Genomic DNA, 24710 nt, shown 5'->3' with positions numbered 1-24710 from the left:
GTACATGGAATATTATTCAGTGGTAGAAAGGAATGAAGTCTTCATACATTGTGGGTGAAGCTTTAAACTATTATGCTAAGTGAAAGAAACCAGACACAAAAGACCGCAAATTATATGATTCCACTTAATATGAAATGTCTAGAATTGGCAAATCCATGGAAACAGGAAGTAGAGTAGTGGCTGCCAGGGACCTGGAGGAGGGAGCCTCGGGAGTGACTGCTCATGGGCATGGGGTTTCTGAAATTAGACAGTGGTGATAGTTGTACGACTTAGTGATTATACTTAACTGTACACTTTAAAAGGGTGAATTTTATGGTATGTGAGTTGTATCAGAAAAAACCAGGTAGAGTGTGAGTTTAAAAATCTTCATAAAAATTGCAAGTTACCTTACTGTTATTTCTAATCATATTCAATAATCATATTTTGTCATCTCTCTTAAAATTCTTACTGGCCTTGGGTCAAACGAGAGAGGATTTGTTGCTAAAATTTTCTGTGGTTGGAAAAGGATTCTGTTTTGAAGTTAGCCTACTTGTTTTCCTCATAGCAATCTGAACACCATGCACCAAAGTCAGAGTCATTTTCACTTTTATTTTTTTTTCTCGCCATGCTGCACAGCGTGCGGGATCTTAGTTCCCCAACCAGGGATTGAACCCGTGCCCCCTGCAGTGGAAGCACGGAGTCTTAACCACTGGACCACCAGGGAATTGCCATCACATATGTATTTTTAATGAAATACTCTTCATGAAGAGTGAACGTTTAAAAAAATAAAAATGGTACCTACCACCCAGCTGAAGAAATAAAACTTATCACTTATTTTAAAACACCATTTGTTCCATCCTGTCTCAGTCACCTGCTTCTCACTGCCAGAGTCCTTAAAATACTGTTCAGCTCTTTTTCCCAAGGGAAGTGCCATCTTGACATCCTTCTTCTTCTTTTTTTTACGCTAAATTTGGTTAACACACAGAATCTGCTTACTAAGTCATCAGAAGTTATTTAAATTGCCCAAAGGCAAAGATCTGTGTCACCAGTGATAATGAGCGTCTTAGATAGGCGGAGAGTACCACCCGAAATTGCCTTTGAACTTCCTTCTATATTCGTACTTGGTTAGGAGGAAGCATATAAAAATATTCTGCCCTTTGTAACTTGCCCTTTGTCTTAACCTGAATATCAGTGGTTAAGCAAGGGAATTTTTAAGCCTTCAGCAAGAGTTCTTTTCACAAATAGCTCGCAGTGTTAGTGAGTGAAGAAATTTGGGGTGGAGATGGGGAGGAAGGGGTGCCTGCTGACCCAGATTTTAAAAATAGCTTTCTTAATTTAGCTAGTAAATCTCTTATTTCTAGTTATAGGCATAAATTATTTTACTCTGGATGTCAGAACATAGGAAGTGTTATTTAGAATTTACAGGTTGATCTCATTCTTCTTCTGGGACTTATTTCTTATCTTGTTAATCATCAGGAAAAGAAGTCTTATTATTGATGCAAGCCCTAAACACCCTTTCAACTCCAGAAGAAAAGCTGGCAGCTCTCTGTAAGAAATATGCCGATCTTGTGAGTATTAAATCAAGGGAGTGAGGTCCATATAAAGTATAGCAAAATGTGTATGTGCTTGATAAGCTTTTTAAAATATGATGTAGCTTTTGATGTGGCTTTACATGTAAAATTATACTTTACTCCAGAATTGAAGAGGAGAATCTGATTTCTTGGGGCTTTTTGTTGCTTGTATGACTTCATTTTGTAAGGTGTTACATATATAGAGCATTATAATGCTAAAGATACAGCATAGGTTTTCTAAAACTCAGTCTTGTGTTGTGTTGCTTTAAATGCCAGTCAGTTGGAGTGTAGTGGTTCCTGTAGTTAACTTTTCCCAAGGGAATTCTAGAGATAAAGGCTCTAACCATTGTGACTGAAATTGTGAGTTAGGTGAAATAGTCTACTAAAACAATACTGTGTCTCAGGAAGTATTTATTTAGTATCTAATATGTGCCAGGCATTACTTTTTCCATCTTCCAAAGAAATTAACCTCATTTGTTCTGTGCCTGAGTTATTTCAAGTAGCATTAATTCTCTTTGTCAAATTATGAAAGCAGTCTCAATATGGAAACACTGCTGTCCTCTTTAAGTTGAAGAATGGGGAAGCCATTGAACCGTTTGAAATAAGGGTTGTGGGAAGCTTTTAGAACGAATGGTTCTAATATGCTAAGTTAATGTCTTTTGTGAAATACTTAGGTGAGTTATCATGGACAATGTTTATGCGTTTTCGTCTGTTGTTAAAGCAGTTATTCCGTGTCGTAAATGCTACTTTTTGTCAGTGACCAGCTTTGGAAATGAATTATTACTCAATTACAGTTATATTTTCCTTCAGTTTACAAAGGGGTCCGTGAATACCCCCGCTTAGCTGGCGTTCAGCAGTCTGGCACCTTCTGTTCAGAGCAGCAGGGCACCCCGTGCATCAATGAAAATAGCCTAGAACAGTCACAGATACAAAGATGGCAGAAAACACAAGGTCAGATTGTTGGCTTCAGGAAAGGAACACTTCCATTGGCTGTGGAAGACAGTCCCTCTTGGTTCCATCCACATGAAGAGAATCACGTGAGAAGTGGTAGAAAAAGAAGACAAAAACAAAAAAGGGAAAAGAAAAAAAATGGAGAAAAGAGTAAGAGAGAAAAAAGTAGTGTAGCAGGTTAGCTACTTGACCCAGTGTTGTTGGGACAACAGCAGACAGTCACACGTGGATTAGGAGAAGAAAGGGCAGATAGTGGCCTAGAGCAGTCCTTCTTAGACTCACACAGATGCTGGGACTTCTGTTGTTCAAAGGCACGTTGTGATTCACTGTGTCTGGGGCCTGAGAGTCTGCATTTTAACAAGTTGCCAGGTGAGGTTGATGATGATACTCTTACCCCTTGCATCACACTTTTTAAGCAGCAAGGGTCTAGGGCGTTTTGTTTGTGGCCTTTGTTTTGTGTGTGTGTGGGGGGGAGGGTATGGTTGATTCTTTTAAAGCACCAGTAATCATCACTACATTCATTTTAGGATGTGACACGTTGAAGACTTGCTTAGTGAGCAACCTCTCTTTGATTTAGATTTGTGCTGAGCATATGAAGGACGAAACGTGTACTGTTTTCAGAAAATGTTATAAAGCTTTGTTTCTTGAAACAACACTCATTTCTTTTAAAAGGTAGAGCATATAGGTTATATAGCAGTGAGACTATCAAGGCAGTAGGCTTTTCCCGAGGATTATTCCGTAAACTTCCCTTTTGCCATCACTGTCCTCTGTCCTTTTGGTGACAGCATCGTCTGACATCACTGGTGCTTGTGGCTCAGACAGGTAGGAAAGTCCTGTAGAGCAGCTGGAGGGGTGCCTGCGCTGTGATGGGGATTGTCCTCTGGGGAGATCTTGTGGCTGCCACGTTCACCAGATAACATGGGTTTATGAAATTGTCACATTTCACTTGCTAAGTGTGGATCCCATTAGGCCTGTAACATGGTCCTTAAGTACGTAGTGGTGCTGTTCTTTCCCATTCCTTAGTTTGTGCAGATTATTATAGTGTAATAATAAATCTTGATTTTCTGGTTGGGTAGGTGTATCTTCTCTTCATCAGAAGTATCTTGGCTGTTCTTGACTCTTTACTCTATAAAATTTTAGATTCAACTTATTAGTTCCATGGGAAGGAAACACCCCTTGGGGATTTTGAGGAGCATTTTATGGAATCTATAGTTGCATTCAGGGGAGAATTATACAATCCTTAAGAAATTAACGGAGCTTAAAAAGTGGATATCCTTATGGGGGAAAAAATGAATTTAGATCCTTGAACACCATGTACAGTGATTAAGGACTTAAATGAAAATTTTAGGTATCATTTAGCTTTATTTAAATATATTAATAGGTGAATATTTTTCCAAACTTGAATTAAAAGAAGGATTTCTTATGACACAAAAAGCACTGCCAGAGAAAAGATTTCAGAAATTGGCTGTATTGAAATTAAGACTTTCTATTCATCAAACGGTATTTTCAAAGAAAGTGAGAAGACACATTACAAACTGGGGAGAACATATTTCCAACAAATAATAACCAGTAGAAGATTCAATGTGAGGAATATCCAAGGAACACCTACAAACGAATACAAAAAGGACAATTAGCCCAATGGAAAGCTGGGCAAGAGATGTGTAGGAGGCATTTCATAGAAGTGGAGAAACATCAAGATTCGAAGATATCTTAACATAAAGGTAAACATACAAGGGATGTTCGATCTTATGAATACAGGGAAATGCAAATCAAGACCATAGCAACATGCTATTTTATGTCCAGTGTAAGTGGCATAAAGGAAGAATTGTTACCGTATGAAGTTTTTGGAGAAGTGCATCTACATGATTTCTTATAAATTGCTGGTGTGAGAGTAAATGTGCCGGCCACTCTGGAAAACAGTGTTCCATTGTCATGTGCAACAGAACATTTATTTATTGATTGATTGATTGCGGTACGCGGGCCTCTCACTGTTGTGGCCTCTCCCGTTGCGGAGCACAGGCTCCGGACGCGCAGGCCCAGTGGCCATGGCTCACGGGCCCAGCCGCTCCACGGCATGCGGGAACCTCCCGGACCGGGGCACGAACCCGTGTCCCCTGCACCAGCAGGCGGACTCTCAACCACTGCGCCACCAGGGAAGCCCGCAACAGAACATTTAGAAATCACTTCCCCACAACCCTAGTTCTAGGTTTGCACTCAGGATAAATTCTTGCATGGTGTATACCAGGAAGCCCATGTGTGAGAATATGCGAATTGTTGTGAGTACCTGGAAACAACTCAATTGCCTATTGACAAGAGACTGGGTCAACAAAGTGTGTTGTGTGCTGCGTATTTTTATTTTATTTTATAAAATACTTATTTATTTATTGGCTGCATCAAGTCTTAGTTGTGGCCTGTGGGATCTTTCCTTGCAGCACGTGGGCTCTCTAGTTGCGGCACATGGGCTCATTTTAGTTGTGGTGTGCAGGCTTAGTTGCCCCGCGGCATGTGGGATCTTAGTTCCCCGGCCAGGGATCGAACCCACGTCGCCTGCATTGGAAGGCAGATTCTTAACCACTGGACCACCAGGGAAGTCCCTGCATAGTTTTTATTTATTTATTTATTTTATTTTTATTTTTTTTGCGGTACGCGGGCTTCTCACTGTTGTGGCCTCTCCCGTTGCGGAGCACAGGCTCCGGACGTGCAGGCCCAGCGGACATGGCACACGGGCCCAGCTGCTCCGCGGCACATGGGATCTTCCCGGACCGGGGCACGAGCCCATGTCCCCTGCATCAGCAGGCGGACTCTCAACCACTGCGCCACCAGGGAAGTGCCCTGCGTAGTTTTTTTTTTTTTTTTGCAGTACGCGGGCCTCTCACTGTTGTGGTCTCTCCCGTTGTGGAGCACAGGCTCCGGACGCGCAGGCTCAGCGGCCATGGCTCACGGGCGTAGCCGCTCCGCGGCATGTGGGATCTTCCCGGATCGGGGCACGAACCCGTGTCCCCTGCATCAACAGGTGGACTCTCAACTACTGTGCCACCAGGGAAGCCCCTTGCATAGTTTTTAAAAAGTGAAATAGCATACAACCTGAGGGCCAAAGCCAGCAAGGCCTGTTTTTGTACTGACCACAAGCTAAGAATGGTTTTACTTAATTGTTGTTTAAAAGTGTTGTTTAAAAGACAGTGACGACACAACCGACATGTTATGGCCTGCAAAGCCTAAAATATTTCCTTTCTGGCCATTTACAGAGTAAGTTTGCTGGTCCCTGTTCTGTAGCTACATGCAAACAATCTGAATGAATCCTAGCAGTGTAATCTTCAGCCGTGCTGTCCAGAATGGTAGCCACTAGTCATTTGTGGCCATTTAATCTTAAATTCATTTATTTTAATTTTTAAAGATTTATTTACTTATTTATTTATGGCTGCGTTGGGTCTTAGCATGTGGGATCTTTGTTGCGGCATGCGGGCTCTTTTGTTGCGGCACCTGGGCTCTTCGTTGTAGTGTGCAGGCTTCTCTCTAGTTGTGGCGTACGGGTTTTCTCTTCTTTAGTTGTGGTGCGCAGGTTCCAGGGCACGAGGGCTCTGTAGTTGTGGCGCGTGGGCTCTGCAGTTTGCAGTACGTGGGCTCTAGCTGAGGCATGCGAGCTCAGTAGTTGTGTCGTGCGGGCTTAGTTGCCCCGTGGCATGTGGGATCTTAGTTCCCTGGCCAGGTATCGAACCCGAGTCCCCTGCACTGTAAGGCGGATTCCTTACCACTGGACCACCAGGGAAGTCCCTTGAGTTCATTTAAATTAAAGAAAATTTAAATTTTGGTTTCTCAGTTGCAGTAGCCACAATAAAGTCAGAACAACTAAAATCAAAACGATTTCTTGGGCTTCCGTGGTGGTGCAGTGGTTGAGAGTCCGCCTGCCGATGCAGGGGACACGGTTCGTGTCCCGGTCCGGGAGGATCCCACACGCCGCGGAGCGGCTGGGCCCGTGAGCCATGGCCGCTGAGCCTGCGCGTCCAGAGCCTGTGCTCCGCAGCGGGAGAGGCCACAGCAGTGAGAGGCCCGCGTACCGCAAAAATACAAAAACAAAATAACGATTTCTTTTAGGACCACACACGGATGACATAAAATACAGAGGAGAGCAAAGGAGTAGTGACCCCAGGATTCAGGGTTGTGGTTACCTTGAATCTGGGGAGGGCGGGGGGAGTTCCAGCCCTCGGTGGAGTTACTGATAGGGTGTGCAGATCCTGCAGCCCATGGTCCTGAGTAAGGTTACTTTACGAGAGTATTTTACAAAAACAGAATTATTTTCTGGGGGGGGGGGGATTTCCGTAAAGGTGTTTTTAATAGCTATAAGCATCTCGCCTGTAAGGATGTGCGGTATGTTTTGAGAGGCCACAAGGTGTCGCTCTTGCTCTTGAAATAGTGACTCAGCATCCTTTTCTTCTCCAGTTAACAGGTCAGTAAGGCTGCCATCTTATCTGTTAGTGTTGGTGTAACCTTGAAACAGACGCATTTGCTCCAGACCTACAGTTGCAGTGCGCCCCCCTCACTTGCAAAGAACTGAGTGCGGCTTATTGAGTTCTGATTTGGAGGATTGTTTCAATAAAGTAGCTTGAGTGTGTTTTTCAAGAAAGTAAAACTTTCTGGTGTCGATTCCTAAAAAGTCCAAAACGTCATTTTTTTTTGTTTTTAATAAATAAATAAAGAGATTAAGATTGTTTTTTTCCTACCCTAAATCATTTGCTTACTTTCCTAGCATAATGGGAAAAGAGAAGGTTGGCAGGGCAGCATGGCATGAAACAGTTAAAATAAAATATTACACTACAATACTGTGGGTTTTTGGAAATGTATTCCTTAGTTCTTATTGTAGTTCTTCCAGCCATAACTCAAAGGTTTTCGCTGTATTTCCTAAATGTAAAGTGCTTATTACTTTTAGCTGGAGGAGAGCAGGAACGTTCAGAAGCAAATGAAGATTCTGCAGAAGAAGCAAGCCCAGATCGTGAAAGAGAAAGTTCATTTGCAGAGTGAACACAGCAAGGCTATCTTGGCAAGAAGCAAACTCGAGTCTCTTTGCAGGGAACTTCAGCGTCACAATAAGACGTTAAAGGTGGGTTGGTTCCTTTTGTTTTTCTTTTTTAATTTTTTAAAATTTATTTTTAGCTGTGCTGGATCTTCATTGCTGTGCGCGGGCTTTCTCTAGTTGCAGCGAGCAGGGGCTACTCTTTGTTGCAGTGCATGGGCTTCTCTTGTTGTGGAGCACGGGCTCTAGGCGTGCGGGCTTCAGTAGTTGTGGCTTATGGCCTCAGTGGTTGTGGCTCAAGGACTCTAGAGCTCAGGCTCAGTAGTTGTGGCGCACGGGCTTAATTGCTCCGCGGCATGTGGGATCTTCCCGGACCAGGGCTCAAACACTCTCCCCTGCATTGGCAGGTGGATTCTTAATCACTGCAGCACCAGGGAAGTCTGGTTCCGTTTTCTGTTTTTCAGGAGGGTCTGGCTTAGCTTGATTTATAGTCGCTGTGTACCTATTTGAACTAAATCCGTGTCTCTCCTTGGAGACAGGGATGCCACCGTTCTGTTTTGCTTGGCCTTGTGCTTCTTAACGCACCTCATACTTGCTCATACTTGCTCGTGGGGAATCTAGATGAGATTGATGTTTAGACCACAGCTTTCCCACTAGGAGCCATGGCTTAGGAAGCTCAAATTTGCAGTTTCCTGCTGAGCACTGAGGTCGTTCATTAGCACGTGTGAAAAGTGGACATGAAATGAGAAGCCGAGTAGGAGCAGACTTGAGGGAAGGGAAAGGCCCCACTGAGCTCCTCAAGGGCTGTTCGTTGGTTATATCACCGGCCACGCTTGTCCATCCCAGTTCCCCATTGCCAAGTACTTTTAGAAGAGCGCTTATTCCTCGGCTGATTAAAAGACAAAGCAGCGGGTATCCAAAAGTTAGTTGGTACCAACAGAGGAAGAAGGGAAGAAGGCAGAGACACAGGGGTGGGCCTGTCCTCATGTGCAGTTGTGGTGTGATTTTGACTGAGCCGCATTGCTCGTGAGACTCCCCCACCATGGCAGGCACCCAAGGCCCTAGAACATAGGAGCCCTCGGGAAATGGATCTTGACCTGATGTGGGAGCCGTTAGGTTTTCTTTGCTTTTGAATCCTTGGATTTCGGTGTTCACGAAACTGAGTGGTATTTTTTCCCCATAGCAAGTCCACACTTTGATTGGACTGGTAATGCTTTAGACACTAGACACCTAAAGGTCTCTTAGCACTTGGATCTGAGCAAGAGTTGGGACTAAGCTTTTAAGATGCAGATTCCTTTTGTCCCTTGCCATCTAGGGAGTAGAAGGTGCGACTCAGAAAGTGAAGGGCAGGAAGGGATCGCCCTCTTCCGGCTGATTTCAGATGCTGCCCTGCAGGACTAGCCAGGGGGGAGGGTATTTGGGAAGCCCGCGTGGAGGGGGCTAGCTGCCTGGCAAGACTCCTTCCTCGTCTCTCAGTGTGATCACAGAGCGCTTACTGTAGAGCAGGGCAGGCGGCGCCTCTCTGATTATCTACCTAGGAGAAGCTGCTTGCTTTCAAACGAGAGCCTTCCGGTCCTAAATAAGGGGAAGGAATTCTAGTTCAGAAGCACCACTTCAGGGCAGCAAGCAGTGAACCCACATGGCAGCAGTGTCTTTTGTGGGCGTCTGTGCGATTGACAGAAATTGTTTTGGATAATAAGGAAGAAAATACGCAGCAGGCACGAGAGGAGGAAGAAAGACGGAAAGAGGCCACTGCACACTTCCAAATCACTTTGAATGAAATCCAGGCACAGCTGGAGCAACACGACATACACAACGCCAAGCTCCGCCAGGAGAACGTCGAGCTGGGCGAAAAGCTGAAGAAGCTCATCGAGCAGTACGCACTGAGGGAGGAGGTAGGGCAGCTGGTGTGTCCCCTCACTACGAACCAATGTTTTAGAACCGTTGTGTATGCATGGTAGAAGTCTGGCCTTCCCTCGCAGGACTCGTGGGGACCATACTCGATGGCCCGGAAGTCAGTGGATTTGGGTGCGTGAGGCGATTTCTTGGAGACAGTGTTAAGCACTACTCGTCTTCCATGTGATTCTGGAAGATTGTAATTTTAGCATAGATTTTCCCCTTGTCTAGACTAAAAGTGAGTAAATACCTGGCCCCAAACTACACTGTATTTTAGACGTCTATGATAATCTGTATGGTCTACACTATCATTCCATTATGCCTGTGTTTCAGATATTTTTTTTTAGTGGAGGTTTTATAGTATTTGGGAGAAAAAAACGAACCTATTTCTAAACCCTTATACACCCAATTGAAGTAAAAAGTTTACTGGAAGGGTCTGTGGCACCTCATCTTGGTCACTGGCCTCCAACTAAGACTTAGTTCTACAAGCCAGTTGGGAAGTCTGGGCGTGGTGTCTAGATTAAATGCAAGTAGGCGATCATGTGCTTTTTTAAAGTTCCTCCCTTTTAGAGGTCAGATGGGCAGGAACAAAGGGTTAGGTTCTTTAAATGACACATTCCCTGCCTTTTAAGTTAGTAAAATATTCTCTTATGTGTGTTGTATCCCTTATAGAGGTAGATTAAAATAGCTGATTTAAAAAAAAAAAGATTGTGGCATCTCTGTGGGTTATTTTATCCAGTTTTCAAGGCAAACTTTATATTAATTTAGTTTTCCATATAGCCCTTTAAAAACTGTTAGTTTTTTTAAAGATTTTCTTTTTATCACTCTCGATGCTTTTTGCTTACCTTTTTCCCCCTTATTATTATGGAAAATTATAAACGAAGAAAGTAGAGACTGTATCACCTGGTTTTAGCAAATGAAACCACAGTTTCAACTATATTCCCATCACTTTCCCCTGGGTTATTTTGAAGCAAATCCAAGGTATCAGTCCATTCATATATATTTGAGGGTGTACCTCACAAAGACTAAGGATTCATTTTTAGATGTGACCACAATACCATTTTCATACCTGAAAAATTAGCAGTAATTATTTAATATTAAAATCTAGTCATCGTTTACATTTTTCCGATTGTCTCCCCGTTTTTTTTAAAAAAAGAAAAAACCTATTTGAATCATCCAGATAAAGCCCGTCTGCTTCACTGGCTGACGTGTGTCAAGTCTCTAACATAAACATTTCCTTTTCTCTCTTTTTTATTCTTACAGTGTGTTTGTTGAAGAAACTTTTTTTGTCCTAGAGAATAAATTTTCTATTAGATTATAAAGCCCTCACTTTTCTTAAAATTATTGTTTTAGTTTTGTAGTTTAATATGACAGTCTGCCACATTATAGATGTAGAAAATTTGAAAGCTATGTATGTTGAAATCACATTACCTGTGAGCCTTATTCAGTTTGAGTATTATTGAATGTTCCTTCCTTGGTCAGGGAGGGATGTTCTGATGACTTTATTGTACATAAACAACCATTTAATAATTTCACTTGGAAATCATAATGACCTTTTATCAAATTTATCTGATAAGTGCCAGGCACCGAGCACCTTACATAGTATAGCCATTGCGTTGGCCTTTACAGTGCTGCAGTGTGGGTGTGGCTGCCCCCCACAGGTGAGGGGACTGACATTCAGCAAGGGGGAGAATTCGACTGGGGCCATTCCTCCCATCACAGCATGCTGCCTCCAATTGAGAGATTTGGGAAAATTTAATGGGCAGAAAAAAATATCCAGTAATTATGTGTATGATGTATTATGGGTTTAACAGTTTGATCTCCGTAGCCGTCTTTTTCTTGATACAATTTGAGCTTCATTTTCACCTTACGGCAGAAATAGTATGAGGCCGGCTGCTGAGGTGCTGCTGGGCCATCTCCGGAGGGAGGGATGCCGACACAGGCTTCTGCCAGCACAGCATGCAGACAGGCACCTTGCTGGTATTAGCCCCGGTGGTATTAGCAGGAAAAGCAGCCTCATGAGTGAGGTCTTGTAACTTGTGTCGTGTTTCCTCGTCATCCTGTCCCTTATTTCATTAAGTGACGGAAGAAATTTTACGTTCCCCGCAGCACATTGATAAAGTATTCAAACACAAGGAACTGCAGCAGCAGCTTGTGGACGCCAAACTGCAGCAGACGACACAGCTGATAAAAGAAGCTGATGAGAAGCATCAAAGAGAGAGAGAGTTTGTAAGTTTGCAATTTCTTAAAAAAAGAAATGATTGCCAAAATTGTAACCAAAGCCATTTAAACTTATTCTACATTTAAATTAGCACTGGGTTGTGCTAATTGTTTTTTTCTCTAGATTGTGAAGGGCATGTGTGTGTTAGAAAACATTAGCTTTTTCTTTCTATTTAACTTTATATACAGAAGATACACTGGAGAGATTAGACCAAGTTACTGCAAAGACCTGCACTGATAGGACTTTTCTGTGCTTAGAATATTTATTTCACTTTTTAGATAATGGCCACCAAGTTTAAGAATTATAGCAGTATTTAACACATTAAATTTGGGGATTCGATTTAATAGCAAGCTTACCAAACATGGGTGTCCTTCATACTGTTAACAGTTTATTTCAAACAAGTAACTTGAAACTAGGGAAACTTATTTGTTTACTCTGGTATAATTTTCTGAAAAACTTTAACAGAATTCTCTACATCCTAATCACTCAGCATTATTCTCAGAATGTGTGCTCAGATTATATGGCCTGTCAGTAATTGTGAATACAGTGGAATGTCATTGGGTTTGTATATTTAACACATGCAAATTTAACTTTACCTGCTTAACCAAAAAAAAAAAAAAAAAAGTCAGAAGTGGTTATGATAATGAGGACGGTCCCATCCAGATTTCACTTAAGTAACCTAGGCCCTGAGGCGAGCCAGGTCTGAAGACTCGGGTCCTGAGTGGCCCTCATGATGTGAACATGTCACTCTGAGTGTGAGTCTAGGGTTAAGAGAGACATTTTTCATACACTGTGGTCGTTCCATGTGAACTGACAGCGCCGTCCCATGCATAACTGAAGAGACAGTTGTCATTTCCCAAGTTAGAATAGAAATATGATACACATATTTAAATAAATACATACGATACATCTATTTCTGGTTGGTTTTAAGGACTTTTCAAAACCTACTGGACTAAGTGTGACATTTTACTTCAGGGACTGAATTTCACAGCTGCCTACTATGCAATTTCACTACATAATTTTCTTAAACTCAAGTATATAAATTAAAGCTCCCATCCCATCACCACCCCTACCCCCACCCCCAGCTTTAAAAAAAATGTGATCAGAAACCAGGTTCCTGATTTCATTGTTTTGCTCCATACAGTGCCTCATCTTGCCTCTCATGGAGCAGAGGGGCTTTCTAATTTTTTTTTCTTTTTTGGCCACACCACATAGCATGCGGGATCTTAGTTCCCTGACCAGGGATCGAACCTGTGCCCCCTGCAGTGGAAGCGCAGTCTTAACCACTGGACCGCCAGGGACGTCCCAGAGGGGCTTTCTAAATGACCCAGATAATGTCGAGATTCTCAGCCATGTTTTCTGCTCAATACTAGACTTCTCATTATTTTCATCTAAAAGACAACAGTTTAACCCTGAGTTTTGTAAACCTATTATTAGGCCTCCTGGGTACTTCTTCTAAGCAATAAAAGAGTATTCCTACATTCCTAAGTGTTAACAATGGAACAGATCAAAGATACAGGTAATTAGCAATTGATGTGACAGAATGTTTCATTCATAGAGTCGTGGTTCTTGCTAAAATAATGAGTGGAAGGGTTAAGCCTAACTATCTGGTCGTTGGACGTTGTAGTCATATTTGTAATGACTATTAGTATTTTGCCAGAATGTTTCTGTCTTCTAGTTATTAAAAGAAGCAACGGAATCAAGACACAAATATGAACAAATGAAACAACAAGAAGTACAACTAAAACAGCAGGTAACTTGACGGCAGGGGTAGTAGAATTTGTAAGAAAAAAATCTATGGTTCATTTGATACATACCTTGAATCCTCCTCTAAGATGATTTTGCTTGTTCCCAGCAGACCTGAGAGTAGATCACACGTCCCTCTTGGAGTTTTCATCTTCATTTAGGGTGACCACCTCATCCTGATTTGCCTAGGACTTTCCTGGTTTTAGCACTCGGTCCCAGGAATCAGGCAGAAGGGACAGTTTGTCCCGCTATGTGCAGGTCCTCCTTCCAGTATCACACGTATTTCCTCCCTTTCTCTGTCTGTTCCCATGTGTGTCAGCTAATTTCCTACTAAAGAAAAACTGATAAATCTTCAGATTTTAGTTCTTTTTTGTGAGGTTGAACCATATGAAATTGCTGATACTTATTTGACCTACAAAATGGCATTTTCATATAGTGTAACGTAAAATCTTTAAAATTTTGTGCTATGAGCCTGTAACCTATTTTAAAAAACTACCTATTGATCATGCATTTCCACTCCCAGGTAGAGTATGGAGGTGGTGGCCACCTTAATGCGAGCCCCCAACTTTCCTTCCTCCCTCCCTCCCTCCCTTCTTCCCCTGTACAATATTGTTCACTATAGCCACCATGCTGTACATGAGATCCCTGGAACTTATTCATCTTCTGATTGAAAGTTTGTACCCTTTGACCAACATCTTCCCCTTTCTCCCTGCCCTCCACCTCTGGCAACCACCATTCTACAATGTTTCTTTGAGTTTGGCTTTTTTAGATTCTACAGGTAAGTGATTATCATACGGTATTTAGTATTTGTCTTTCTGTGTCTCACTTATTTCACTTAGCATAATGCCCTCAAAGCCCATCCACTGTGTCACAAATTGTAAGATTTTCTTCTTTCTTATGGCTGAATAATATTCCATTGTGTATATACACCACATTTTCTTTATCCAGTTATATGTTGATGGACACTTAGGTTTCTTCCATACCTTGGCTATTGTGAATAATGCTGCAATGAACATGGGAGTGCTGATATCTCTTTGAGATCCTGTTTTCATTTCTTTTGGATATATACCCAGAAGTGGAATTTCTGAATCATATGGTGGTTCTATTCTTAATTTTTTGAGGAGTCTTTATACTGTTCTCCATAGTGGCTGCAGCAGTTTACAATTCCACTGACAGCGCACAAGGTCCCCTTTCTCCACACCCTCTCCAGCATTTGTTAACAGGTGTGAGGTGATATCTTACTGTGGTTTTGATTTGTATTTCCTTGATGACTAGTGATGCTGAGCACCTTTTCATGTACTTGTTGGCCATTTGTATGTCTTTGGAAAAATGTCTATTCAAGCTGGTTTTTAAATTAAGATTTTAAAAATTTTTTTAATTTATTTTTTGCTATTGAGTTGTATGAGTTCCTTATATATTTTGGATATTAACCCTTTATCAGATATATATGGTTTGTAGATATTTTCTCCCATTCCGTAGACTGCCTTTTCATTCTGTTGATTGTTTTTTGTGCAGAAGCTTTTTAGTTTGATGTAGTCCCACGTGTTGATTTTTGCTTTTGTTGCTTGTGCTTTTGTTGTCATATCCAAAAATTCATTGCCAAGACCACTGTCAAGGATCTTTTTAACCTATGTTTTCTTCTAGGAGTTTTACAGTTTCATATCTCCTGTTTAAGTCCTTAACCTATTTCAAGTTAATTTTTGTGACTGGTACAAGATAGCAGTCCAGTTTCATTCCTCTGCATGTGGTTATCCAGTTTTCCCAACACCTTTTATTGAAGATACTTTCCTTTCCCCATTGAGTATTCTTGGCTCAAATACTTGAGCCAAGAATATTATTGTCAAATATTGTCAAATATTATTGACCATATTTGTCAAATATTATTGACCATATTTGTGTGGGTTTATTTTTGTTTTGTTTTGTTTCAAATTTATTTATTTATTTTTTGGCTGTGTTGGGTCTTCGTTGCTGTGCGCAGGCTTTCTCTAGTTGGGGTGAGCAGGGGCTACTCTTGATTGTGTTGTGCAGGCCTCTCATCGCGGTGGCTTCTCTTGTTGCAGAGCATGGGCTCTAGGCGCGTGGGCTTCAGTAGTTGTGGCACATGGGCTCAGTAGTTGTGGCACACGGGCTTAGTTGCTCCGCAGTATGTGGGATCTTCCCGGACCAGGGCTTAAACCCATGTCCCCTGCCTTGGCAGGCAGATTCTTAAGCACTGCGCCACCAGGGAAGTCCCTGTGTGGGTTTTTTTGGGGGGCTCTCAGTTCTGACCCCGTTGGTCTGTCTCTGCTTTTAATGCCCATAGTATATTGTTTTGGTTACTATAGCTTTGTAATGAAGCTTGAAATCAGGGAGTGTAATACCTCTAGCTTTGTTTTCTCAAGATTGCTTTGGCTATTTTGTTCTGTTTGTTTGTTTCTGTGGTTCCATACACATTCTAGGGTTATTTGTTCTATTTCTATGGCAAATGCCATTGGAGTTTTGATAGGGCTTTGGCTAGTGTGGACATTGTTAACAATATTTACTCTTCTGATCCATGAACACAGGGTACCTTTCCACTTATTTTTGTCTTCAATTTCTTTCATCAATGTCTTACAGTTTTCAGTGTATAGATTTTTCATTTCGTTGGTTAAATGTATTCCTAAGTATTTTTTTAATGCTATAGAAAATAGGATTATTTTATTTATTTCTGTTTATTCCTTTTTCAGATATTTTGTTGTTAGTGTATAGAAACATAACTGATTTCTGTATGTTGATTTTGTATCCCGAAACCTTACTGAATTTATTCTACCATTTTTTTGTGGGGTCTTCAGGATTTTCTAAATATAAGATCATGTCATCAGCAAACAGACAGTTTTGCTTATTCCTTTCTGCTTTGGATGCTGTTTATTTCTTGTTTAATTGCTCAGGCTAGGAATTTCACTATTGTGTTGAATAGAAGTGGTGAGAGTGGGCATCCTGTCTTGTTCCTGATCTTAGAGGGAAAGCTTTCAGCCTTCAACTGACTTGAGTGTGATGTTAGCTGTGGCTCTGTCATATATGGCCTTTATTATATTAAGTATGTTCCTTCCTTGTACCCAGTTTGTTGAGCGTTTTTTTGTTTGTTTTGTTTTGTTTCGTCTTGGCTGCACTACGCGGCTTGTGGGATCTTAGTTCCCTGACCAGGGATTGAATCCGTGCCCTTGGCAGTGAAAGCGCAGATTCCTAACCACTGGACCACCAGGGATTCCCTGTTAAGCATTTTTATCATGAATTTATGTTGAATTTTACCACATGCATTTTCTGCATCTATTAGATCATACGATTTTTGTCTTTCATGCTATTGTATTAACGTGGTGTGTCACATTTATTGATTTGCCTATGTTGAACCATCCTTGTAGTTTTCTTATCTGGCCTGTACTGTCTTATCTGGCTTTGGTATCAGGGCAATGCTGGCCTTGTAGAATGAGTTCAGGAGTATTCCCTTCTCTTCACTTTTTGGGAAGAGTTTGATAAGAATTGGTGTTTGTTCTTCTTTCAGTGTTTGGTAGAATTCACCCATGAAGCTGTCTAGGCCTAGGCTTTTCTTCGTTGCCTCCCTGCTTTTCAGTCCAGACCCCTTAGGTTTGTTCTAATGCAGTCTTTCTCTGTGGTGCCTTGTATGGAGTAAGGGTAGCAGATGCCTCCCCACTCAAAGAAGAGGTACAGGAAGGACTTCCCATGTCTTCACAGACAGGTGAAATTAGGCATTTGTACCTACAATTCACCCTTTCTCAGAAAAGTAGATTACATTTTGATGAAAAAATGTATTACTCATTTTGAAAGTTTATTATGTAACAAGTTTTTTAAATGTAAGGACTCTAGATTAGTTCTAAAATGCAGACTGGCCTGAATCTGTATGAACACATTTCTTGAGTGCTGTTTGTCTTTGGGTGCGTTTTACAGCGTGGTGACACTCGTTTCCTATAAAGCTAGCCTAACTTAGAGTGAAAACTGAAGAAGTCTTTTGAACTTTCCACCATAAGTTATTGTGCTAGAATGCTTCTAGGAAACTTTGAACCCCTTACTAGCCCTATAAATTCAGTTGTCCACATAAATGGAGAAGAGAATCAATGTGGAAAACGTATAAAAAGTCTATAGATAGCTTTGGAAGATGGACTTTAATGCAGGGCCCCAGAGGGCCCTTCTACCGAGTTCACAGGCAGCTCCAGTTCTGTTGTACTGTTAGCAGTGCAGCTTCTCTTGTCTGTGATCTGTGTCGCCCTGAGTCATGTTATCTGATCGTTAATTTGTTTCCTTTGCTGCCGCCTCTTCCTTTTCCTGCTCCCCAAATGTGCTGTTCTTCCCAAGAGTCCATCTCATTCTCTGCTCTTGCCCACCATGTCCGTTTCCAGGCTTTGTTGATGACCTTAGTCTTATTGGTGTGTTTTGACCAATTTTGTAATCTAGGCCCTTAAGTCCAAGATGGTAGTTGCCACTTACTCATTGCCCAGAGGGGGCCAGCGTTGAACTCTGACGGGACAGTCCACCTGGATGTTCTGTCTTTGATAAAAACAGACCATGCTAAGACTGCCATAACTTCTAATCTCCCTCAGGTGCTGGAACTGCTCCACCAGTCTGCCCGAGCCTCACCGCTGTTCCGACCCCAGGCCAGCGGCCCTGGCGGCTCTGTCACCGTGTGCCCCTCTATGGACTGCTCTGCTTGGAAATCCTCTGCGCTATTCTCTTCACCCTGAAATTTCTGTTGGTCCCGGCCTTCAGCCTCCCCCTCCTGGGGGCGTGCTTTGGCTGTCTTATGGTAGCTTCGCCTGGCCTGTTGCCATTGGTAGCGTCGCTTTTGGTCCGCGTCTCCTTCCCACACAGCGGAGCTGGCCTCCCGTCTTTCCACCGGCTGCTCTGCTCCCTCCCAGGGCATCTCCCCTCCCGCCCTGGTCTTGGTTTCTCTTTACGCTCCGCACACAGCACTGCTGAAGGTGGACAGGCATCGCTGACGCTGTTTCTTGGCAGCTGGTGATCTTTTCTTCTCCGCTTTCTTTATATGTGCTGTGTGATCTTGAGCAAAGCACTTTATTCCTCCAGGCCTGTTTCCTCATCCTGAAATAATGCAGTTACATTAGGTGGGCTCTCAGGGTTCCCACCTTGTCTGAAATGAAATAATTCAGCCTGCCCTTGAGACCTAGCTTGGGCCTCAGCCACAAGGAGCTTCCCTAACTATTCTATTCTGACCCCTACCACGCCTCCCCCCACCCCTGGCTTCTGTTAATTCCTGTCCTGGGGGAGAAGGTGACGCTGTGTTCTAAATTCTGCTTGCCTTATCGGTTAGTGCCTTATTTTCCCAGCTAGAATAAAAATTCCTTAAGGGTGGGAGTTAAAAGAAAAATTGCTGTTTCTGCTTCTTTCAGCTTTTTTCTCTTAACTATACTCCCACTGAATTCTTTCTCCCCTAACCACACCAATCCTTTGGCTTCTGTTTCATTTTCCTGCCTACATTAAGAAAAGAGATATCCCTGATTTCAAGCTAGGAACTGTGCAGGTGGTATTCTAAGAGAATGATCTTTTTCCAAGGACAATTTTTCAAATATAAGGAGAGGAGGTAGTTCATAAAGGATTAATTGTATGAAATTTATAGCTATTCCACATACTTCAGTTTTTATTATAATTGGCGGAATGGAGCTAATGTTTGTACATTTTAAACAGTTTCATCTAAAGATGGTGAGGTTAACATAACTTCCTAAGTTTCAGTGCATTCCAGTGGGTTCTTAGAACTGCAGCCATTGATGTCTGGGGTCGAGGATTGGGTGTGCATTTGTTCTTATTTCTGTCGCTTATAACAGGTAACGTTTAACCATATTATGTTCTTTTTGAAAGCGTTTGGGATTTTAAATCATTTACCTAGAACTCTGAATTTTTTATACTTGTTTTCTGTAGCTTTCTCTTTATATGGATAAGTTTGAAGAATTCCAGACTACCATGGCAAAAAGTAATGAACTGTTTACAACCTTCCGGCAGGAAATGGAAAAGGTATTTGCCTATTTTTAGTGGAGTATTGCCTAAAGGGGAATTTATATAAGAAGCTATTTTAAGCATGATTGCTACTTGGATGAGTTCATGTTTTTACTGTACTGTCTTCATTTCATCTCTTCTGATCCTCCAGTGGCATCATGTTTAGTCACTTTGCCCTCAGTAGTACCCCATGTAGCTAGTGATCTCTAGGCCCTCACAGTTGTCTTTATTAAAGTTAACTCCTCTATTAAATACAATTTGTTGCTAGCCGTAAAGTGGTGTCTTTACTTGCTTCAGGTGATACCTCCCAGCCCCACCCCACACCCTTTTCACAAAGCTCCATGTCCTTGGAGATCAAATTATTTAAAGACAACCACGCCCAGAACAGTAACTACGTATTTTGGTTGGTCGATACAGATCAGTGTTTCTACCTTTTTAGCTTTTTTCTCCCTTCTTCTTCTTCGTTTATACTCCCACTGAATTCTTTCTCCCTCAAGCAAACCAATTTTTTGGCGTCTGGTTCTTTTTCCTGCCTGTGATAAGGAAGGCAGTATCCTCGATATTAAACTGAGAACTAGTATGCGCACGGTCAGGGGGTGGGGCGGGCTGTAGAGACAAGGGAACCTTGAATTTAAATTTGCAATTGTGTCGATTCGCAGATGACAAAGAAAATTAAAAAACTGGAAAAAGAAACGATAATATGGCGGACCAAATGGGAAAACAATAACAAAGCACTTCTGCAAATGGCTGAAGAGGTGAGGTGGTTTCCCGCGGGCTCATGATGTTCAGGTAGCTGACAGGGCAGGGGGACGTGCCTTGTGACACTGCCGTCCTAGCCGAGGGCTCTGGCCAGAGCTGCTGAGTGGGATCTGTCCCGGCAGGAGTCGCAGCTAGAGTCCCAGGTGACGTGGGCTTTCCCACCGCTCAGCCGGCGTTTGATTGACTGGGTCTGGGGCTGAGGGTCGGGGAATCTGCCTTCCGACCAGGTGCCCACCTGGCCAGCACAGGCCACTGACTCGGGTGCCTCTCTCTCCACCTCGACTTACTCTTTCTGAAAAGGTAGCATAGTACTTTTTGCCAGTCTTACGAAGCTGAGATGTACTGTTTGCAAACACTAAATATCACACCTTAAATCTTGTTCTCATCTGAGGATTGGTAAAAACAAGAGAAATCTAGGTGGAAATAAGATGAGTCCTCCTCTTTTTTAAGCAGGCCCTTCATTTTTTATCCGCTAGTCTTTGGTGGTGAGTATCTTCAATTTCCTTAGTAATTCATCAATACAAAATGCTTTTAAAAGTGGGCTTTGGTCTTTTTTTTTTTTTTTTTTTTTTTGCGGTACGCGGGCCTCTCACTGTTGTGGCCTCTCCCGCTGTGGAGCACAGGCTCCGGGCGCGCAGGGTCAGCGGCCATGGCTCACGGGCCCAGTCGCTCTGCGGCGTGTGGGATCTTCCCGGACCGGGGCACGAACCCGTGTTCCCTGCATCGGCAGGCGGACTCTCAGCCACTGCGCCACCAGGGAAGCCCAGCTTTGGTTCTTTTTAAGAAACATGACGGGGAATTTCATTTTGTCACCCCAGAACCACGTTAATTGGTGTCTGTAGCTATGTGTGCAGAAGGCAGGTGGCGGGACGTTGGGAGGTGTTGAAGAAACTGAACATGTTCAAGAGGTGACCCAACAAGTGGCTCAAAAGACTTAAATTTGTTGTATCCGGTAACCTAACTTGTATTCAGTTGGGTTACATAAATCCTGCTTTTTCCTCTTTGCAGAAAACTGTGCGAGATAAAGAGTACAAGGCCTTTCACATAAAACTGGAACGGCTGGAGAAGCTGTGCCGGGCCCTGCAGACGGAGAGGAACGAGCTCAGTGAGAAGGTCGAGGTGCTGAAGGAACAGGTCTCGGGGAGGGCGGCGGGCGGGGGCCCAGCACCGCCCAGGGCCCAGCCCTGCGCTGCCCCGGCTTCTGCCGAGGAGCCCAGCGCCGCCTGGCAAAGCACTGCCCGTGTCAGCCCGGAGGCCGAGTCCCTGGGTGCCGGGCCCAGCATCGAGTCAGTTGACTGAGATCAAGTATGATCACTGTATCGAGAGCTCTATTTTGTGTATAACTTTCTGTTAGTAGTAACTTGGTTTTGTGGTGAAAATTTTCTTACTTTTTCTACCATATCTGTATTTTCTTAGAACTACTGGACTTATGTGGTACAGGAGGCTGCTTGGCAGGTTTGAATAGTTTTACTCTCTACATTTTCCTCAGCTGTGTTGCACATCTGCCTCTTTCCCCTTCATCGGAATGCATGTGCTCATTGCCTTTCTCCCTCTCCCCTGCTGCTTGCACAGAATTGTCCGAATTAAAATGTCACTCACCAGGGCTGACCATTACAAGGGAACTTTGTTCTGATAACGGTTCCCCACCCCCACCCCCACCCCCGCCCCGCGGCTTGTGGGATCTTCGTTCCCTGACGAGGGATTGAACCAGTCCTAACCACTGGACCGCCAGGGAAGTCCCTGATAATGGTTCCTGATGTGAAAACAATACTCGTTTAAACATCCTGCCCCTCCCGCAATTAATATTACTCCAAGAAAAATATCAAGGTGATTAGATATTTGTCTAATAGCCCATTTTAAATGCCAAGTAAAAATAAAACTCTAGGCTTGGGTCAGAAACAAGCATAGCATATTTGATTCAAATTAGCTTTTTGATATTTTTATCACTTGACAAATTGAGGTGGCTGCAAGCCTAGACTTGGTTTTGGCAGAATATGTACATAAAGGTGTAACTTTTAAACAAAGTAGTATATACAGGCAAATCCTTGGAGAGACAGGGCTAACGTTTATGTGATTAAAAACAGTCCCACCACTGTTTTCAGGATAGAAGCAGTATCTGAATTTGGACCACCTGGATGCCCGCTGTGTGGGGAGCCTGGTGGTTGGTTTGCGTGCGCATCCTCCACTTCCCACGGAGGGCTGCCACTGACAGTCGTTTGTCAGTCAGTGTAAGGCGATGAGGATAAAATCATGTGTAGCTTTCCTTAAGCGGAAGTCCCTCCACTACCTTCTGGCTGCTTGAAAGTTGGTGTCCAACTGTTCCGACAGTCCAAACAGCACCGTTCTCCAGGGTTTTTTAAAGGGAATTTTAATTATGATCATGCTAACTGAATGAAACTGATTCCATTTCTAAAACAAAGACTGGAACCAGCATTAACTTTGAGGAAACTTGGCAGAGAGTAGCCAGGATCTATTTATTACTTATGCTTTCAGTCTGTTTCTGCCCCTTTTCTTAGTGTTTTTTTGGGTTTTTTTTTTTTTTTTTTTTTTTTTTTAGTAAAAACCAGTATTATCAAGGTGTCTACACTTGGAATGGGGGACTTCGGAAATGCAGCACATCACTTTTGGATTTGCTCTCTAACTTCCTTTGTTCTTCACAGTGTCACATGTGGTTGAGTTTATACACATCATTAGCCAGGCTGCACTGATGAGAGTTTTGACTTTGTCCCTGGTATAATTTGCATTGAAATACTTTATGAAATAAAAAGGCTCTATTAGAACTGATGTTAGCACATTCCACTGAGCAAAACTATCAAACTGACACTTCTTATATTGCTTACTGGACCGAATAAACTCCCTTCTGTCCAGTTAAAAGGGTTTTTCTCTTTGTTAAAGTTTTATTTGTCCTGTCACGTTCATGGTCTAAACTGGGTTGAAGAATTGAAAACTGTCCAATAGATAGGCAACAGCGCCTGGAGTGGCGGATTATATCTAAGCTTCCGCCATCAGTCATGTTAATCAAAGGGCCAGACAGTGAAGGAAAAGAAACCCACAAAGTTGGTTATCTAATTACTGTGCAAATGAGTCGGAAGCAAAAACAAACACATCCTCCTCCAGCAGCCTTTTATAGATACCCCCTTCGGTTACTAAATGAAATATTGGACTCATTTCCCTGAGAGGAAATGCAGGTATACATCAGAAATACACTCTACTGTAAAATTGGTACTAATGATCCCATTTCACAAGCGCTCTGCTGGATGTACAGCTCTTACCATCTTAAGCCATTTGTGTAGCCCGCCACGTTTCTTTGTGGTGCTTGTCCTGTGTGGAAGATTGTAACGGACCTGTTGCGTGTTTTCAAGGGCTTTGTAAAGCGACATGATTTACAGTACTTGGCCTGCTGCTTTTGGCTTACTGTGTATTTTTAGCTAGATGCTCTCATGGTGTTTAAAGGACATGGATTCTCTCTGGGGTGCATTTGGTATCCTTTCAGAACCTCTCCTTCCATTACCCTGTGAATAAATACAAACGGGACCCTCTGAGAAGGACACGCTCCTAAAGCAATCACCTCGCCAGCCCAGTGTTGTGGCTTTGTAGCACACCCTGTTTCTACCACATTCTAGAACACTGTAATGCTACTAAGGCTGGCCCAGGAAAGATTGAAACGTCAAATTTGCTTCAACTGCATTTGCTGCACCATCATGGAATCTTGATGTATGTTATTTATAGTGGCAGGAGACTCCAAGGAGTAGAGAAAACTTGGGTCTTGGCTAATGGACCATTTCATCCTCAGACTTGTAGGAGTACATTTCTTGGTCTTGAGACCAGTATTTTTTAGTTATGTATGCAACTGCCTTTACTACACCTGGTTGTCAATTCAATTCTCAGGTGTTGCAGAAAAATCTACCTCTTTCAGACTGTAGATGGAAATAACTGTGAAAAAATGATGCAGATATCTTCTAGTTTGTGCTAAACACACTGCTTTATTTTTACAGCCCACGTCTTTCATGAGGATACGAATTGTTAAGAGGCAGTCTTGTTTTGCTTTTCAAAGACATTTTGTAGAGATTTTTCACTAATGTGAATCTGATTTTATCTACTCAATTCTGTATAGATTAAGTAAATATGTATGATAAACTTAACAGCTTCTGTGTATTCTTTTGTTGCCCATGTGACCTTAATGCCGATCAAGTGCAGACAGTTGTAGATACTGTTCCTTGTGCCTTAAAAAATAGTTTCATTATTGTATGATTCAAGAAAGAAGATGGGGCACCAGCCACTCAGATTGGGTGACAGAAGACGAGTTTTATGTAGCCAGACCCTTTTTTTAACCTCTAAAATAGAGAACTAGGAAAACTCTACAGTGTAGTTGCTGTCAGAGCTTCAAAAATCTACAAGGACTGGATTTCTTCAGTTTGGGTGCTCTTAGCACATTCCAGGGTGTACCTATCTATCTCAACAGCAGGAGAGTAGGTATGTACACAGGGGCACATAGGAAAAGACCTTATTTGATGGTGAACAAAAAGTATTTAAGCACATATAGTCAAATATACGAAGGAGTTGGCAAACTTTTCCTGTAAGTCAGGTAAGTCAGCAAGTA

At 42.5% G+C, this 24710-nt stretch overlaps 1 protein-coding gene across 3 annotated transcripts in view; it reads left to right on the top strand.

Moving 5' to 3' along the window:
- TXLNG (taxilin gamma) overlaps positions 1-24252 on the top strand; it is a 52021-nt gene extending 27769 nt beyond the window's left edge. The window contains exons 3-12 of one of the 3 annotated variants that reach the window (XM_060137871.1): positions 1456-1547; positions 7426-7596; positions 9210-9404; positions 11515-11634; positions 13305-13379; positions 19277-19369; positions 20011-20106; positions 21119-21229; positions 21527-21565; positions 24106-24252. In XM_060137871.1, the coding sequence (XP_059993854.1) occupies positions 1456-1547; positions 7426-7596; positions 9210-9404; positions 11515-11634; positions 13305-13379; positions 19277-19369; positions 20011-20106; positions 21119-21229; positions 21527-21565; positions 24106-24189 (1076 nt within the window). In that variant the 3' untranslated portion in view covers positions 24190-24252. Of the gene's footprint in view, positions 1-1455; positions 1548-7425; positions 7597-9209; positions 9405-11514; positions 11635-13304; positions 13380-19276; positions 19370-20010; positions 20107-21118; positions 21566-24105 lie in introns of all 3 variants that reach the window. The other 2 variants (XM_060137870.1, XR_009538482.1) reach the window with 2 other exon arrangements.
- Positions 24253-24710: the final 458 nt, after the last annotated feature.

The sequence above is a fragment of the Lagenorhynchus albirostris genome, chromosome X (genome assembly GCF_949774975.1).
Source record: "Lagenorhynchus albirostris chromosome X, mLagAlb1.1, whole genome shotgun sequence".
Classification (NCBI taxonomy): Eukaryota; Metazoa; Chordata; class Mammalia; order Artiodactyla; family Delphinidae; genus Lagenorhynchus; species Lagenorhynchus albirostris.
This window is presented reverse-complemented; position numbering and strand designations above follow the sequence as displayed.